General features: G+C 37.0%; 1 protein-coding gene across 1 annotated transcript in view; it reads left to right on the top strand.

The window, feature by feature from the left end:
• The window catches only part of LOC114697365 (UDP-glucuronosyltransferase 3A2-like), a 33008-nt gene that overhangs the window by 630 nt on the left and 13795 nt on the right, over window positions 1-18583 (top strand). Inside the window, exons 2-3 of the mRNA XM_028875622.2 lie at window positions 3957-4055; window positions 13076-13190. Coding sequence (XP_028731455.1) covers window positions 3957-4055; window positions 13076-13190 — 214 coding nt within the window. The remainder of the gene's footprint in view (window positions 1-3956; window positions 4056-13075; window positions 13191-18583) is intronic.

Here is an 18583-nt window from a genome sequence, read left to right as displayed (position 1 = left end):
CAGCTCATGATAATTGGTTAGGGCTTTATATACATGAATCAGTGATAAAAGTCAGGGTTGGGTAGGGAAATACATATTAGTACCAAAGGCAACAGACCACATTAAACCCATATATAGATTGTGTGAAAACATTTTTTTCAAATTGTTAATGTGTTTGCATTCATAGTTGAATAGGATGTGACCCAAAGTTTAAGGCAGGAAAGGACACAGATATAATAGGAAGGCATAGTTGATGAATGTGTTGTTATTTTAATCCTAAATTGAATACCTATTGTTGTTGGCAAAGAGTCAAGATTTTAAAAAAAGTAACCTTCAAGCTTCTGCTGTGAAGAAGGTGTATTCTTTTTTGTTAGGGTGTAATGTTCTGTAGATATCGATTAGTATATGTAGTCCATTTGAGTAATAACATCAATTAAGTCACTTACTTCTCTGTTAAGTTTCGATCTGGCAGATCTTTCCAGTGGTGAGAGTGGGGTGTTGAAGTCTCCCACTATTAATGTGTGGGGTTTGATGTTTGATTTAAGCTTTAATAATGTTTATTTTACATATGTGGGTGCCTTTGTATTTGGGGCATAAATATTCAGAATTGAAACTTCATCTTGGTGGATCTTTCCTATGATGAGTATGTAATGTCCTTCTTGATCTCTTTTGATTGATTTTAGTTTGAGGTCTATTTTGTTGGATAGTGGGATAGCTACACCAGCTTTCTTCTTAAGACCATTTGATTGGAAAGACTATTCCCAGCCTTTTACTCTGAGGTAGTGGAGTTGAAGTGTGTTTCTTGTATGCAGCAGAAAGATGCGGGCTTGCTTTCATTTCCATTATGTAAGCCTGTGTCTTTTTATAGGTGAATTAAGTCCATTGATATTAAGGGATATTAATGATCAGTGATTGTTAGTTCCTGTTATCCTTTGATGGTAGTGTGTGTGTATTTCTCTTCTTTGGGATTTACTGCTGTGGAATTATCTATTGCCTGTGTTTCATGGGTGTATCTGACTTCCTTAGGTTGAAATTTTCCTTCTAGTGCTTTCTGTCGGGCTAGATATATGGATAGGCATTGTTTTAATCTGGCTTTGTCTTGGAATGTCTTGTTCACTCCGTCTACGGTGATTGAAAGTTTTGCTGGGTATATAAATTTAGGCTGGCATCCATGGTCTCTTAGTGTCTGCATTACATCTGTCCAAGTCCTTTTGGCTTTCAAAGTCTCCATTGAGAAGTCAGGTGTTATTCTGATGAGTCTGACTTTATAAGTCACTTGGCATTTGTCCTTTGCTGCTCTTAATATTCTTTCTTTATTCTGTATGTTTAATGGTTTAATTATTATGTAGCAAGGGGACTTTTTGTGGGAGTCTAGTCTGTTTGGTGTTCTATAGGCTTCTTGTATCTTCATAGATATTTCCTTCTTTAAGTTAGGAAAGTTTTCTTATGTGATATTGTTGAATATATTTTCTGTGCCTTTGAGTTGGTATTCTTCTCCTTCTTCTATACCTATTATTCTTAGGTTTGACCTTTTCATGGTGTCCCAGATTTTCTGGACATTTTGTGTTATAACTTTTTTAGCTTTGGTGTTTTCTTTGACTGATGAATCTATTTTCTCTATTGTATCCTCCACACCAGAGATTTTCTCTTCCATCTCTTGTATTCTGTTGATTATGATTGCATCTGTGTTTCCTGTTTGTTTACTCAGATTTTCTATTTCCAGCGTTCCCTCTGTTTGTGTCTTCTTAATTGTTTCTATTTCACTTTTCAGGTCTTGAGCTTTTCCCCCTCACATGTTTAATTACATGGTTTTCTTGCTTTCTTTAAGGGATTTATTGATTTCTTCCGATTTTTTGTTTATCTTTCCCTCAATTTCTTTATTGATTTCTTCCATTTTTTGTTTGTCTTTTCCTCAATTTCTTTATTGATTTCTTCCAATCTTTTGTTTGTCTTTTCCTAAATCTCTTCAAGAGAATTCTTCATTTTTTCTTGGTAGGCCTCTAGCATCTTCGTGAAGGTCGCTTTCTTCTGCTTCTTCTACATTGTAATGTTCAGGTCTTGCTGTTGGAGGAGGGCTAGTTTCTGGTGATGCCATATTGCTCTTTATGTTGTATGTATTTTTGCATTTATGTCTGTTCATTTCCTCTGCTAATAGGTGCAAGAGCTGCCTGTGTCTGAGCCAGTTAGTATTGGTCTACTCTGTGCTTAGTGTGTCTGTGTCTCAGGGGCCCCCTCTAGGTCCAATCTTAGCTCTTGGTCTAATTGTAGCTGGCAGATTCTGTGTCTCAGAGAGCTGCTCTTGGCCCAATCCAAGCTAGCTGATTCTGTGACTCATGGGGCTGCTCTTGGTCTTCTCAGGGCTCTTGGTCCAATCAGAGCAGACAGATTCTGTGTCTCAGAAAGCCTCTCTTAGTCCAATGAGAGCTGGCAGGTTCTGTGTCTCAGAAAGCCACCCTTGGTGGTATGATGGGCTTTCATCTGTGTTGTGTTATTTCAAACAACACAAATGTAAGTGAAGAGTGATTCACACAACATATAGTTTTAACTTCCCTGACTTCTCCAGCTCTGCCCCAATCATAGTGCTTTGATAACTTTGACCTCCCATCTTTTGTTGCACAAATTCCATTTGTTTTCTTAATTTATCTTTCTCTGCTTCAGTTCTGGATCTCTAATGTTCTAAAGAAATTGTAGCCACAGAGAATCTATTGTTTGATGATACTTGTGGGATATTTATACGCTGTGTGAAGATATATTGCTGTGATTGGATAAGGAGCTGAATTGTCCATAGTTAGGCAGGAAGTATAGGCAGGACTTATGGACACAGAGAGGAAGTGAAGGACATAATTGAGGAACAGAAGAGATGGCAAGGAGATGGGGGAAATCAGACATACAGAATGGAAGAAAGATAAAAAGTCACAAGGTAAAATGTAGATTAATATAAATGGCCTAATTTAAATTATAAGAGCAAGTGGGGTAAGCCTGCTCTAAGGCCTAGTTTTAAGAATTCATATTAAGTTTCTGTGTCATTATTTGTGAGCTGGTGGCCCAAATAAAAATCCTTCTATAGCTACTTGTACATTTCCTGAAGATCCCAGGATTTTTGGAGACTTTGTTGCCCCAGTTCCTCATGTATCTGGTGTTCTTCATGAGCACCCCAGAATTATTGAGACCCCATGATGACCCTTAATGGCTTTATTCAAAATGGTAGAAACTTGGGTCTAAGAAGAGAAATTTCATAAGGGCTCAATAGCCATCTGTCCCCATGAAATTTTTTCACTGAAAAAATATCAGCCATCTTAATGTCATATATTTTCTGTTTTTGTGGGAATTTATTGAACCAAATGACTGAATGAAGCAACTTCTGCACCTGAGGCTCAGGGATCATTTCAGAAGAGGAGCCATACTGATTAATGTAGCTATGGGAAGACACAGTGGGAAATATCCATGAACCACAGGATGAAGAGTGTCTAATGTCCAAGCAGAGTAGCTCATTAATCAAGATGGGAACCTTTAGATTTTTGAAAAAGATTTATTGTTATGTTTGTGTTCATGATTACTTTGCCTGCACATATAGTATATAAGTGTATCATGTGCATGAAATGCCCATGGAGGCCAGAAGAGGGTGTTAGATCTCCTGGAACTAAAGTTTCAGTTTGTTATGAGTCGCCATGTGAGTGCTGGGAATTGAACCCAAGTCCTCTATGAGAGCAACAACTGCTTTTAACTGCTGAGCCATCTTTTCAGGCATGACCTTCCTATCTTTGGTTGAGGATTGCTATTGGTCAGAGCTCTGGGTTCATGTCCTGGATATTACTTAAAATGTAATTGAGGGCATGGAAGAGCTTATTTCTGTTTATGCATTATGAGGCTATCTACGTCTTTACACTTACTTTTGGATTTCTTTATGTCAGGTATTTATAGTAACCAGAAATCTTTTCATTAGTCTTCACAAAAATGAACTTATGTTTTATTTCTAGGTGGAAGCCACTATATGTTAATGAACCGTGTGTCACAAATTCTTCAAGACCATGGCCATAATGTGACCAGTCTGCTTAACGAAAAGCTTCTCTATCCAGGTACTTTTAAAATCAATTATTACATTAAGTCACTTTGAATAAAAAATAATAGCTTTTATATAGAACTGCTTGATATAAATACTGTATTTGATCTTATTTAGATATAAATTATGGTATGTATGTTTTTGTATGTACGTGTTTTCTTATGTGTGTGAATGTGTGTATGTGTGGGTATATAAGTTTTATTGATCTCATTAGACTTTGTGGTCTTGGCCTCATATGATAAACATCTGTATTTTATTTCCTGGTGTAGGCTGACTGTGATGGCCAGAACCAATGATATTGAACATTATTGATCCTTAAGTACTAGGCCTAGTAAAAGCTGGTTGGCCTATGAAGCTATACACTTGGAAAGGTATTACATTGTCCATCCATGGGTATATATATATTGACTCAGTGGGGTAGGTGTTTATGAAACAATGAAGCTTTCCTTCTCTGGCCTCTTTCTTCTCTTTTGTCATGTGGCTCAAGTGCTCACTATATATTAAACACATCATCTTCTGTGTTATGATGCAGTGACAAGGCATCCAGCAAATGCTCCACATAACAGCTCCACATAATCCTTGATTGTCAATATTTAAAATTGATTGTCAATATTTAAAACTATGAAATAAATAATTTTTTATATTTATATATATTTTCCTTGTTATATTTACATGTTATGGTGTGTATTTCTGCATATGAGTACAAGTGCCCAAGAGGGCCAACACAAGTGGTTGAATTACCTTGACCTGGAGTTAGCAAGCAGTTGGGAGCTGCCTGATATGGATTTTGGAAACCTAACATGGGTCCTCTGCAACAGTAGTATACACTTAAAACTTTTGAGCCATCTCATAAAATATTAACACTATAAATTAAATAACATCAGATATTTTGTTATGGCACTAAAAAGAGATAAATATCCCAGTACTTGTATGTCACTCACAGTCAACACTACATATCATTATTGATCATTTTGAGTAATTTCATGTCAAGTATGTCTAAATATATTGTTGAACCAACATATTCTGCCATATTTAGGAATTTAATTATCTAAGGATAGCTACACTCAGTGCTGCATGAATCAGTTTCTATTTTTAAAAGACTTACAATTTAAGAAATATTTTCTAGCAGTCTTTTTATTTATGCTCAGAGTTTAGGATGTGTGATTGAGAAAACCCCAGATTCTTGAAGAATAACTGGCTCTCACAAAGCTTTGCAGAATGATATCAGAAGTTCTTATTTAGTTTAGTGAGTACAGAGAATCTTAAGTAAACCAAAACCCACCATTCTCTGCTGATCGATTCGGGCACAGAAGCCCAGAAAACTTCAATTCTTTGTTTATTGGATCTATTTTTATACATTTAATTTGCCTTAATATTCTGGTTTCGTAACTGCAATTCATACTTATCCTCTTTTGCCTAGTCTCATAACCTTTGATACATTGCGCAAGCCTATACACTCTCTGATCTTTTAACAAGCTATGCACAAAAGGTCTGCAAAGAAATCCTTCATGTCTGTTGACCAATTGTCTTTAATACTTAGATGCATGTGTTGTTGACCTAAATTTTCTTTTGTCTTTTATTTTCTAATTCTTCTCTCTCCCTGCCACCATGCCCTGCTATTTCCCCCCCTTCCTGTGTTCTCTTCTTTCTTTTCTTTTTCTTAGTTTTTCTCAGACAGGCTCAGGCTTTCATGGAACATATTCATATACCCATGGTTGTTCTTCAACTCAGGGAATGCTCTTATCCTAGCTTCTCAACGTCTGGGTTCATAGGCATGAGTCACCACTCCCAACTCAGAGGTCCTTTCTACTTCCATAAACATTGGACATTTCAGATGTGATAATGGGTTAGACTTTCTTTTTATTTCCCAGTAGATTAGTGAATATAGAAACAACATTACTAGAGCATTTTTATCCAACCTTCAACTGAAACTCTGTATTAAAACATGTAAACATTAATTATTTGTCTGAATTACTTTTATTCTGTGGTTATTCAACTTGAAAAACTGACAGACAACTTGAAGAAGTAAAGGTATCTAGGGTTCACATGATTTGCAAGTATTTGATAGTGCCAGGAAGGAGAGTTTAATGGTTTGACCATATAATTCTTTCGTTTCTATAACAAGCTTTCTTACACTTACTGTCAACCTTTGTTGACCTATGCAGATCTATTTCCAAGAACTTAAATTTGAAGAACTTAAGGAATGAGTTACACTACTGTCTATAATGTTACAGAAAATATTACTTCAGTTTCAATGTACTTTATACGCAACTGTAGCAATCAAAACAATGATTCAAGGAATGTTGTTGGGGTTCAGAAATACATGATCAAGAAAAACAAGGAAATAAACACCAGTAATCACATATTAAATATTAGCAGAGCAACTGTTTCTCAGAATTTACTCAGGACAGGTCAGTTTTAACATGTACTATAGATTTTATCAGGGAAAGCACAAAAGCACACCAGAAGGCCATATCCAGATTCAGGATACCCTGAGGAAAGCGCTAGGAATATCCTTTTACCAGATTGTGTTCTATAGCTATGTTCTGACATGCAACAAAAATAACATGTCTTATAAATTGAATTTAAGTGTTTGTTGCAGGAAGTATGAAATCATGTCCAAGAACAATCCAAGGAAATAAATATACTTGAGGTAAAAGGCCCTCTCCTCTTTTCAATGGGGCTTCTCTCACAGTTCCCCAAGGCCTTGTTCATAATGTGTCAATCTTTTGACCACATTTTAGCACTCACTGTAAAGAAATCTATGTAACCAAATGGTTCTCTCCTGCCTGCCAGTTCCTGAATATTCATTCAGAGACTTTTATTAATCATAAATCCTTGGTGGAAGGCTCAGGCTTATTACTACCTAGTGCTTACATTTAATTAATCCATATTTCTTATCTATGCTTTGCTATGTGGTTCATGGCTTGTTGCCTCATTTTCGTTACATCCTGCTTCCTTAGCAGCTGGCTGGCATCTGCCGTGACTCTGCCCTTCTTCATCCCCATCTTAAGTTCAATTGTATCACTTAACTTTATTCTGTCTGGCCATTGGCCAAAACAGCTTTATTTATCAACCAATGAGAGCAACACTTATTCACAGCATACAGACAGACATCCCACAGCATATGTATGTATGTATGTATGTATGTATGTATGTATGTATGTATCTATATATGTGTGTGTCTGTCTAACTGTCTACCTACATACCTATCTGTCTACTTATCATCTAGAGAAAAGTTTTCATGTATACCAGGCTGGCTTCAATATTGCTTTGTAGTAAATGATTCCTTGATTTTTGGATCAAACTTCCTCTACTTTCTGAGTTCTGGGATAATAAATGTCTCCCATAAATTTTATGTATGGTTCTTGAGAACAAATGTCGGACTTTGTATACACTAGGCAGGCACTGTAACAACTGAGCCCATTATAAATACCTGTCTACCCCACTTTTCACTCGGTATATATCTCAAGCTAAATGTTGTTTTTGTTTTTGGGGGACCAGTCCAATAACAGTAGAGATCCTCAGTGATTTGCTACAAATATTCAGGCCAGGACCTGTTTCTATACATGTTCTGCCTAACCAGCCAACCTTCATCCCTTCTAGTAGGCTGGTTCTTTTTTGTCATGGTAGTTAGTTAAAAAAGCAGATAGAGCAGATATAATGATATCCCTACCTTAGAATTTAGTTTCAGGTTAAAACACAGGCCTTTCTTTCTCTATCAGCTTATTGACTTTAGTGTATAGGAATGAAATGTATGAAACTTTCATTCACTATGTAAGGTGAAGTTGATTCAATACTGTTGGTTCTACATCTTAAAACACACATTTATCCTTAAATATCAGAAAGGCAAGCAGACCAACAGTCAGACAGACAGACAGACACACATACACATACACATATGCATTCACCCAGAGTCTCTCTCTCATATACACAGACTCAGAGAGAGAGAGAGATACAGAGAGAGAGACAGAGACAGAGACACAGAGAGAGATATCATTCTCACAGGAGTCAGAATCACACTGCTATTTGTTTTGAGCCAATTGAAACTCTTCTATACATCAACAGTTGAATCAAGGACAATGGCATAGAGAGGGACCATGTGTGCCTGCTGTCTAGCATTCCACTTGACTATTTCTTAATCACTGCTGAACTGAGGAGGATTGGAATGTTAGGATTGACCTGATTCTAGGAAATCTCCAATGAAAGATTTTCTCCCTTTCACATAGCACTTTGTTCTCTCATGCCCACCTGTCTTTCGAGTCCTTACATTCCTGTAGCTGCTCAGACCCAAATGAACACACAGAGACTTAATATAATGTGTAACTGCATGGTCGTGGCTCAGCTTCTAACTATCTAGACCTTATATCTTAAATTAACCCATTTCTATAAATCTATATTTGCCACATGGCTCATGGCTTACTGGTATCTTTCCATCTTTGTTCCCATGGTGGCGACTGGCAGCCTCTCTTCTGTTCTGCCTTTCTCCTTCCTCCTCTCTAGTTAGAATGTCCTGCCTAACCCTCTTCTGCCTCAACATTGGCCAAAAATCTTTATTTATCAACCAATCAGAGCAACATGTTTTCACAGCATACAAAAGACAGTCCCCCATCACTTCCCCTTTTCTTTCTAAACAAAAGGATGGTTTTAACTTTAACCTAGTATAATTACATATATCAAGCAAAAATTACAGTTACAATATCTAGTCTATTTGTATTTTGTAAAATTAAAGAACATATTTTATTTATCCTATATTTGTGAGTCTAAAATATCATTTCTAATTTATCTTTTATTATAACCAAGGAAAACCATAACTATAACTATCTAGTTTTCAACTACATCAATGACCTCAGAAGGATATAATATTACCTAAGTAAACAAAAAGAGCATTGTAAGCAACTTTCAACAATCTAGAATGACAGAGGCAGCTGGCTGCCTGGACAGTCATCCAAAGTTCCTCTGTAATGTTGGGGCATCCATCTTGAGCCTATAGGCTTAGTCTCTCAGTCACTTTTTCATGAGTCTTGTAGAATGTCTAGCAGTTTCTTCTGTGAAGCAGGAACCTGACGTACCATCTTGCCTTGCAAATTTCAGTGGTCACCTTTCTATGGGTCCTGCATGTCCAGTCGATACAGCATTTTATCAAGCAGTCTAGGCAAGAACAGTTTCTTTCCCAAATGGCTATTTTTGCCAAGAAGAAGATAAACTCCATATAGAGTGTCTTCAATGCCCATCTTCCTTTCTGAAGTAAATTGGTGCTGCCAGGAGCAGACATGTCTCATTGACAAGAAATTCTAAATTTTTAAAACATTTTAAATGCCATATTCTGTAGGTCTTTGGAGTGTTTGAAGATTACCTACCTAACTAAATTATATCTATGTATACCTAGAAAACTTACCATGATTATAAGTTTGACTCTCATAGAAGACCAATTATTAATCTGTATTTCTTAATTATCCATTATAATTTAAATGAGTTTTGTAAATGTAATACCTTAAATGAGAGTAGAAATATACATACAGTATAACAAAATTAACTTTAAATTTGTATCAATAAACTAAAATCCATAGCAATGTAAAACATTTTTAAACAAGTTGCTCTCTAAAAGTAGATTCAATAATCTGTCCTTTAATCATATCATATCCCCCTTTTTACCTTAGAAAGATATTGACTATGACCAATAACAATTTGTAACTAATAACCTAAACAAAGACAAATATCCATAATCCATTTTCTAGGAATGTGGGCATAGTTCTAGGCTACTTCTTGCTGATAAAGGGTGCTGTATTCTTATGGGGATCTTGAGAAACTTAAGAATTATGGTCAAGTTCTGACCTGCGTAGTCTGTGATGCTGTATTCTCTGAGCAGTTGCCTGGATGTTGGATCATCTGAGCCATGCTGTCATTGGAGAACTTTCAGGGGGTCTTGTCTGGTCAAACCTGATGTATCTTAATCTAGAACAAATCCATAGCCTCTTGCTTCCTGTGGAAACAAAAGCAGACCGTCCTTTCCAAAGCAATTTATCCTTAAATCCAAATTTTGAAGTCAAGATACCTTTTTTTTTCAAGCTTAATTCAGCAGCCTTTACAATCAAATGTCTTTCTGCAGTTAAAAATATCAAAGACAATATAACCCAGATTCTTTGTGTAATATCCATCTTTACATGGCTTATTTTTATACGATCGTTACTATCTCTTTAAAGAGTTTATTTTTTAAAACTCTTTCATTATATAACTGCCTATATTCATATTCTTCCTTCTTCCAAGCCTACATGTACAGTTTCACACACACTGTAAACCATTTAAAGTATTGTTAGATCTGAATTATTGTGAATTTATTCCTTTAAACTGCAGCATTACTAGGACTGAAATGGCAGCTTTGGCTGCTGGTTCTGCCCACCTCAGTTTTCCAACATGGTGGTGGTATGATGGTACATTTATCATCATCTCTGGGTCTGGAGGCTATGTGTACCACCAACTATCAGAAGCAGTGGGTCTATGCCTCCATTAAAGCAGTGTGTAGCCCAGAAAACTTTTATTTATTTATTTATTTATTTATTTATTTATTTTTTGGTCTGAACTAGCAAAGGCTAAATCCACCACACAGCACATTGTGTGGCTTGGACACACCTCTGTGTACTATGGCAAGAATCCACAGCCATGCTGCAGATCAAGCCTGCATACCATGATCTCGGCATAGGGTAGCTGAAGCCCACAGGATGGCAGGCAGAGTCTCTGTGTGTTCAGATTAAGGGCATGTGCTATCACCGCCTGACTTCTGTTTATGGTGGGCTATGACGTCTAATCTACAGGCAAATTTTATTATCATATAAATAAAATATAATCACACCATATCTCTATTTAAAAATGCAGTTTGCAATGTTTTTTTTTTTATCTATAAAGAAAAGATGCCTGAAAGAATATTACTTCAAATGCTGGCATCATAATATAAGGGCACAGCATAGTCCATGTCATAAGAACACATTTGTGTTTTGTGTGTATGTGTGTGTGTGTGTGTGTGTGTGTGTGAATAAATATGCATGCACTTTGCAGAAGCATATCAATACATACTCACTGCTGGTTTGTTTGCCACTCTAGTGGCAGTAGGGCCTGATATAATGAAGTCAATAAATTAGGTAGACTAGTCTCATGCAACAGCTAGTTTTATTCAGAGCATCAGGCAGTTTATACTCTGGGGGTTAAGAAGAGTCACCTGATCAAAGTATCCAAGGGTCTTTGTAACCTTTGTTTTGTTATGTCTTAATGCCATTAATAAAGTTTCTACTGGTACAGTTCCTCTGATTTTAATGCTAATTTTGAGATACAAAATGTAAGGAAAGTCCTTTGTAATTTTCTCTAAAATTATTATGTATGTTCTTTTATAACCCTTGACTCACACCCAATTCCTTCTTTTGATTGTTCCTTGACTTCCCTCAGTGATGATGGGTGTCATTCTAAGCTTCTCATATTTATAACTTCCTCCAGAGAGACCTAACCAGAATTGTCAAAGAGAGTGACAATTTTGAGAGGTATAAGACTAAACTCAAGTTTGAAGTGAACCCTTGATTGTATTGTAATGATTCTGTGGGTGCTTTTCCATGTAACATCATTAATAGAATTTTTTAGCTATAGATATGGAATTGGTAGGGATATAAATGGCATTTTCCGGGATCCTGTGTCATTGTTATTTGTGTTGTATGGGTATAAACATTCAGTTGGATCTATTCAGCTGGATATTATGTCATACAGGGTAGCGATCCTGACTATTTACTATGAGCACTACTGCCTTGCAGACACAAAGGTAAGAGCCTTTCCACTTGGAGACACATTCATAGTGTGTGCTGCAATCTACAATCGTGACTGAATCTCAGATTTTAAAATAAATTTGGGCTGAGACACATGATCCAGGAACAATGAAAAGGAAGTCCCAATCCTATAGTTTGTTTTCAAATAATAATTGAAACTCTCCAGTGAATCTCATGTGAGGATTCTGTTTTTGACCTAATTGTCTTGATTTAAATTCTCATAAATAGCAAGAATCGATGCCATGGCCACACAGTTTAAAAGTAATATAAGCGTCTGTGTGTTTATTTTATAAATGTACTGTCAGACTGCCGGGGCTTGGCGGGACCTGGAGAAAGAGCTCTCCAGATACATACCACTTTGTCCTGGCGCTGTTTATACTCCAAGTGCTTTGCAGCCTCAAGAAACAGGTTTGTGAGTTGAAAGTCAATGTGGGCTACTAAACATGACCCTGCCACAAATCAAAGAAATGAACAATCAAACAAATTCCAAACATGAAATGAACAGCAACAAAAAGGCAAACAAGCATATCAACACTTGGCATATTTCATTTTAATTTTTCTATGAAATGCAGGGACTCTGCAGTCAAACTGACTTGTAGTTAACTATAAACTCTAACTCACTATAGTGACAGTTGATGAATAATTTTAGACTGTTTTCCTTTATACTTTCTCACACGTAAAATGAAAAATAATAGCTGTGTCTTTAAATGAAAGCTGTTGCTAGAATTTTACATTACTGTAGACTGTATAAATGTTCTTGTATTATTGTAAAGTCTCAATAAATGTGGTGCCTTTTTTGTGCTCTAACAAATAAAGCTTGCTTGGAGATCAGAGTGTTGGGCTAGTCACTAGTTAGTCATAGGCAGGTGGATACAGGAAGTGATATGGCTGGGTGGAGAGAGGAATATAAGGGAGGAGAAGAAAGGAGCTTGGCCCTTTCAGGCTGAGGAGTTGGCAAGGTATGAGATGGCTGTGGCTTGCTCCTTTGTCTTTCTTATCTTTTACAATTTATTCTAGTATCTGGCTCCAGGATTTTTTTTATGATCAATTAGGATTTATACTACAAATAAATATTACCAGATTACGGAATTGAATGGATCAAAATAATGAAACCACTGAAGAAGAAAAATCAAATTTTTGCAAAGAAATAAAATAAAATTATTTTTATCCCCATAATAATGTGTGGCATATTGTGATAAATCTAAATTTTACTCAATCCATGTTTTCTTAGATTTTAAAGAGGAGAAAATATCATACCAGGTTATAAACTGGCATCTATCTGAAGATAAGCAAAAGGAAGTTGATAATAGAAGACAACTCCTTGCAGAGGAATTAGTTCATTACAGGTAATTTGTTTCAATTCTTAGAACCAACTTATTGCTAATCAAGTCTTACAAATGGGGAGATGATGGTCACATGACGCTTTGAGTGAATTTAAGAGAAATGATGATGGGAGCACTGGTGGATGTGGGGATGGATTGTGTTTGAGTGGTGCACTGTGGATGACTGACAGCTCCATAAATGATGGGATAGTCTCTAGAAAGTGGAAGATGTGCCTTCTAGGCCTTGTTTGTTACTTGTTGTCTGTGCATGTAGTCTCAATGAAGCTGGTGCAGTCACTTCAACTTCTCTATTCAGGGAAAGAGGAGCCTCCTTCTTCCATGTACCTTGTCACCTTCTTACATAAGTTCCTTAATGGAGGAAGTTACTTTACATGGCTGTGCCTTGCCTTGGTCATTTCCTGTTAAACTAATTTAAAAGCTTTCCTTTCCCCCTTTTTATTCCAAACATGATATATCCTGATTGCAGTTTTCCTTCATTCTATCCTCCCAATAGCTCCCCACCTGTGCTCCCACACGGATCTACTCTATTTCTGTCATTCTGTCACTATTAGAAGCCAAACAATTTTCTAAAAGGTAATAAAATATAATAACATAAAGCAAAATATCACATCAGAGTTGCACAAGAAAAACAAAGAAAAGGAAAAGAGTGTAAGAGAAGGCACAAGAATCAGAGACCTGCTCTTGTACATAATCATAAATCCCATAACATCACTAAGATGGATGTGTGTGTGCGTGTTGTGTGCGTGTTGTGTGTGTGTGAGCTGCCTCAGTCTCTCTGAGTTCATATTTGTTTTCCTCATGTTGTTTTAGAGGTCCTTGTTTTCTTCATGTGTCTGAAACCCTCTGACTCCTTCATGGCCTGCTATTTCTCTGGGATCCCTAACCCCCAAAGGGACATCCCAATTGGTGTTGAGTGTTTCAAGATCTCTCACACTTTGCATAAAATCTGGCTATGGGTTTCTATATTTGTTCCAATCTACTACAGCAGGAAACTCCTGGGATTATGACTGTACAAGGCCTTTATCTAGGAGTATTGCAAAATGCCTTTAGAAGTAATTTCATTGCTACATTTCTTGTCTTGTTTTTATAGACCAATATTATTTGGTTTTACCCTAGGTCCCTGGGCTATTTAGTCTCAGGTTCTTGATCACCCATGCAGTGTTTGGTATGTTTCATCTCATGGAGTGGATTTAAAGTCAGATCAGTTAGTGGCTGGTTACTCCTACAAGCTTTGTGCCTCCATTGGCCTAGCATATCTTGCAAGCAGGACACCATTGTAGATCACTGGTTTTGTGACTGGCTTGGTGTTTATGTTCCTATTTTGGTACTGTGCAGAGTATGTTTCTTTACCAAAGATGCTAGAACCTCACTTTATATAGGCAACAGCTCACTTTCTCCACGTTCAGTGGTCTGTGTAGGTGTTGTCTTCAGCAATAGAGCCTTGCTGTCAGTTTGTGGAGAGCAATCTATAGTTTTGGCAATTGCGAGGGTTGTTTGGGGAATTTCTGTGGGACCCCTTTGTCCATCATCTCAATTAGATTGACTCAATTATGATACTGCAAGATCATTTGCTGGCGAGAGATGGCGAGTTGGGACTCTGTCTCCCACATCATTTGGCATTTTTACTGAGATCACCTTCATATATATATATATACATTTTAGCAAGTGTCTATTATGATAGGTTTCAATTCTATCCCTAAAATGTCCATTTATTTTATCTGTGTCTCCCTGTATTCTCTCCCTCATCACTCTCCTCCCACCCCAATTAACACCCCCATCCCAGACCTGCACTTACAACAGTAACTATCTAGTCTATTTTCCTTTCTTCATGAGCTCTCCCCATTCTTAGTGGTCCCTTACTATTCACCTAACCTTTGTGGTTCTATGAATTATAGCTTGGTTATCATTGACTTAATAGCTAAAGGTTATTTAGAGGTTAGTTTGAAATTTTTCAATGGCTAGGTAATACAGATGAGCCTGAGGCTTTTAGTCTTTGACTACAGAACCTTCTTTGTCTTCCACATGGATGACAAGTACAGATTTGTTTCCTGGTTAACTTCATTGGTCTCACTCATCTCTGTCTGCAAAAATTCTACTGAATATTCCAGATGGTACTCACTGCACCATGATTCTTTCTGGAAATATTTCTCACTCACAGACTGAAAGATCATATATCTTTTGTCATATGTTTGAAAGAAGTCAACTTGCACCTTAGTCTAACATGGTTGTTATTTATTTACATTTTTGACATATATATTGTATTTTCTTTTCAAGCTTGAACTCTTGAAGTGTGGTTCAAATTACAAGTAAATTACAGTCAAGTTGATGAGAATAGGAACTTGTTGAGAATGTTATAATTGCTTTACTTTAAAGGGATTATCATTCTACTACAGGTATTTAGGGATTATTATATAAAATATGTAAAAATGGAATTTAGGTGATAAATATGAATTATGCCATGTATCAATCTGCATTCCATTGTTATAACAGAGTAACTCAATTTAGGTGAGTTTATAATGAAAAGAAGCTTATTCAGGTTACAGTTGTAGAGGTTCAACTCCTGGTGTCAACATCAGGCAGGTTGATTGAAAGCATCATGATAATGGCAACATAATGGCTAAAGAATGTGTGACTTGAAAAGTCAAGAGAAGAGGAAGAACAGGATTATGTCTCCCACAGAAGTTAACTCAAAGTCTAATGAGGACTATTAGAAACCCTCTATAGGGTAAGGGTTTCTAATAACCTTCTACAAAGGTGTCCTCCTAAAGATCCCACTACATCTACACAGCCATATTGGGCACCAACTCTCTGACAGGTGAACCCTTGAAGACAAATGAACAGAGAGCCAAAAGCATGTATATGTCAATATATGCCAATTTATTTGTGAGTGCTAAGGCAAAACAGACTCACATATACAGGACAAAGTAGATCCAGTTGCAGAATCCTTCTGTTTTGCCCATGGGAGAATTGAACCAGCCCTCTAGTCTCTGGCCACACCAAGAAAGAGAGAAAGTACACAGCCCCTGCTCAGTTAAATAGTCACATACCCAAAAAATCCATGCCTCTATTGTGCCAGATACCCCAAGGCCATTAGCAGTGTGAATTCCCACAACAGACAAACCACAGCTCTTGTGACTTGAAGTGGAGTTTAAAAGTGAGCAAAAATAAGCCAGATTCTGGGGTCTCATCTTGTGGATCTTTTGATGTAGGATGACATGGTGCACTTGTGCATCTTACCAGGTTGCTTATCTGCTAAGCATTGATGTGAAAGGGTCCCTGGAAAAGTGCTGTGGGGAAGAGTCATCGTAGGATGACTAAAGTTGAGGACAGTCTTCAGTGACAGTTTGAGCAGTAGGAGTTGTAAATTCTAACAATAAGCTTCCAGTCACACTTCTTCTTCCCATTAGAAAGTTAAGTATGTATATAAAGTAATAGGCTTTGCTATCTACTTTTTAGAAAACATAAATGTCAGTATCTTTTGTTCTGGGTTGCCCCCTTCCTCCATAGCACTATTCCGTGACATGTGTATCTCTTTTGATGACTTTTTTATGTGATCTCATTGCCTCCTTTCTAATTTCATCATCAAAAAGGGAAACACACACACACACACACACACACACACACACACACACACACACACAAATTTAGGCTTCATATATAAGAGAAAAAAATCTGTGGGTTTTATATTTATTTTTCTAATTGCTTAGTTTCTAGACAAGAACTTGAATCATGATCTCCTTGTTCCAATATTATCATTGGAAAGTTCCCTTTGTGGGATAATATATTCAAGCCAAGATATGCAGGATTAAAAGAAATTGTGGGAGGCCAGCTCCCATCTTTTAAAGGATTCTTATGAGGAGGAGAGAGGAATTAAAAACATTTTAGACAGAAAGATAGCAAAGAGGAGAAAGAGAGAAACACAGGATAGCTTTGGGAGGACCTGGATCAAAATCCAATAGCCCCTTCTATCTCTTCAAAGGCTCTTTTTATAACAATGTCAAGGTGCAGGGAAAAAGACCTCTCCCTTGCCATCAAAGCACACTGCACAGTTAAGTGCAGACACTTCCAAACACCTGCTAACCACACTCAATCATGGTCTGATCATTCCCTTATGCAGCCCTGCTGGGTAGAGCAAGCCCAGATCCCACTAGGAAACTTCTGTGGGTCTCCAAAACTCCCCCTTCTTAATATTTTAAAGGGTCCCGCAGACTCCTCAGATATCCTTCCTTAGATCATTCTTCTTCCCTAATCAGCCTTACCCTTCCTTGAGATACACTTTCCATAAAGCATACTTTGTCTTAGATTGCAAGCCAGAAAGAAGAATGTTACCCGTCCCTGACTACAGGCCTCTGGCTGGGGAAGTACAGAGCTTAACTCAGCTCTGAATCAGGATTCTACTAAGAGCTTGCAAATAGTTGAAAAAAAAAAAAAAAAAAACCACAGCAATTCCTAGGGCTGCCACCCTCCCAAAGGAGTAGAGGATGACTAATAGGGATATCCTTTTTGAATGTGTCTATAATGTCTATAACAGCCTTAATTTTGCCAAGCCCTTTTATTAACATCAATAAACTCTTGATGTAAACACATTAAATAAATCAATAAACTAGTGATATAACTGCATGAAACTTAAAGACTCCCTTAGCTTTACCAAATCATGGTTCATTATTATCACCAGGTTAACATAATTCTTGTCTGAATATTACTATACATATTTACAACTAGCATGAATATTACTATGCATATTTACAACACTAACTTACATTCAAAAGCAAACTCTCTACAGGAGTACTTTGTAAACGTTAGCAAACATCTTAAAGAGATCTCTTAACAGAAATATTTATAATTTCTTCCAACAAGACAGAGGGTACATGAATCATGATTATCATAGTTACCATAGTGAACTCAAAACTGTTTCATATCTGAGGTTGCTAGTGCTCAGAAATCAGTCCTAATCATAGTCTTAAAGTTCTCCTTAAAGTTTGAAACCAGAGCCTAATTCATTAGTGTCTCTAGAGTCTTTGTGTCCATTCTCTTGACCCCAGGGCAGGGCAAAAGATCTCCCCTTTGCCCTCAAAGCACACTGCCCAGCCAAGTGTTGACCCTTCCAAACACCTGGTAAACATGCCTGTGGTCCAACCATCCCCTTATGCAGCCCTGCTGCCAGAACAAGCTCAGATCTCACTAAGAAACCTCTCTGGGTCTCCACAACAAATGACTTTAACACTGATGATTATAGAAGATGTAATCATGCAAACTTACACTGATTGGCAAGAGAGCAAGATTCTCAACAACAACAATCATTATAGAATGTGAAGTAAACAACATTATAAACCTGACCATTGAGACTGATACTCTGAGATCCACTATAATCATTGATGGCTTCTAAGACAGAAGAA

Source organism: Peromyscus leucopus, chromosome 11 (assembly GCF_004664715.2).
Source record: "Peromyscus leucopus breed LL Stock chromosome 11, UCI_PerLeu_2.1, whole genome shotgun sequence".
Lineage (NCBI taxonomy): Eukaryota > Metazoa > Chordata > Mammalia > Rodentia > Cricetidae > Peromyscus > Peromyscus leucopus.
Note: the sequence above shows the minus strand (reverse complement) of the source record. Positions and strands in the feature narration are given on the sequence as shown.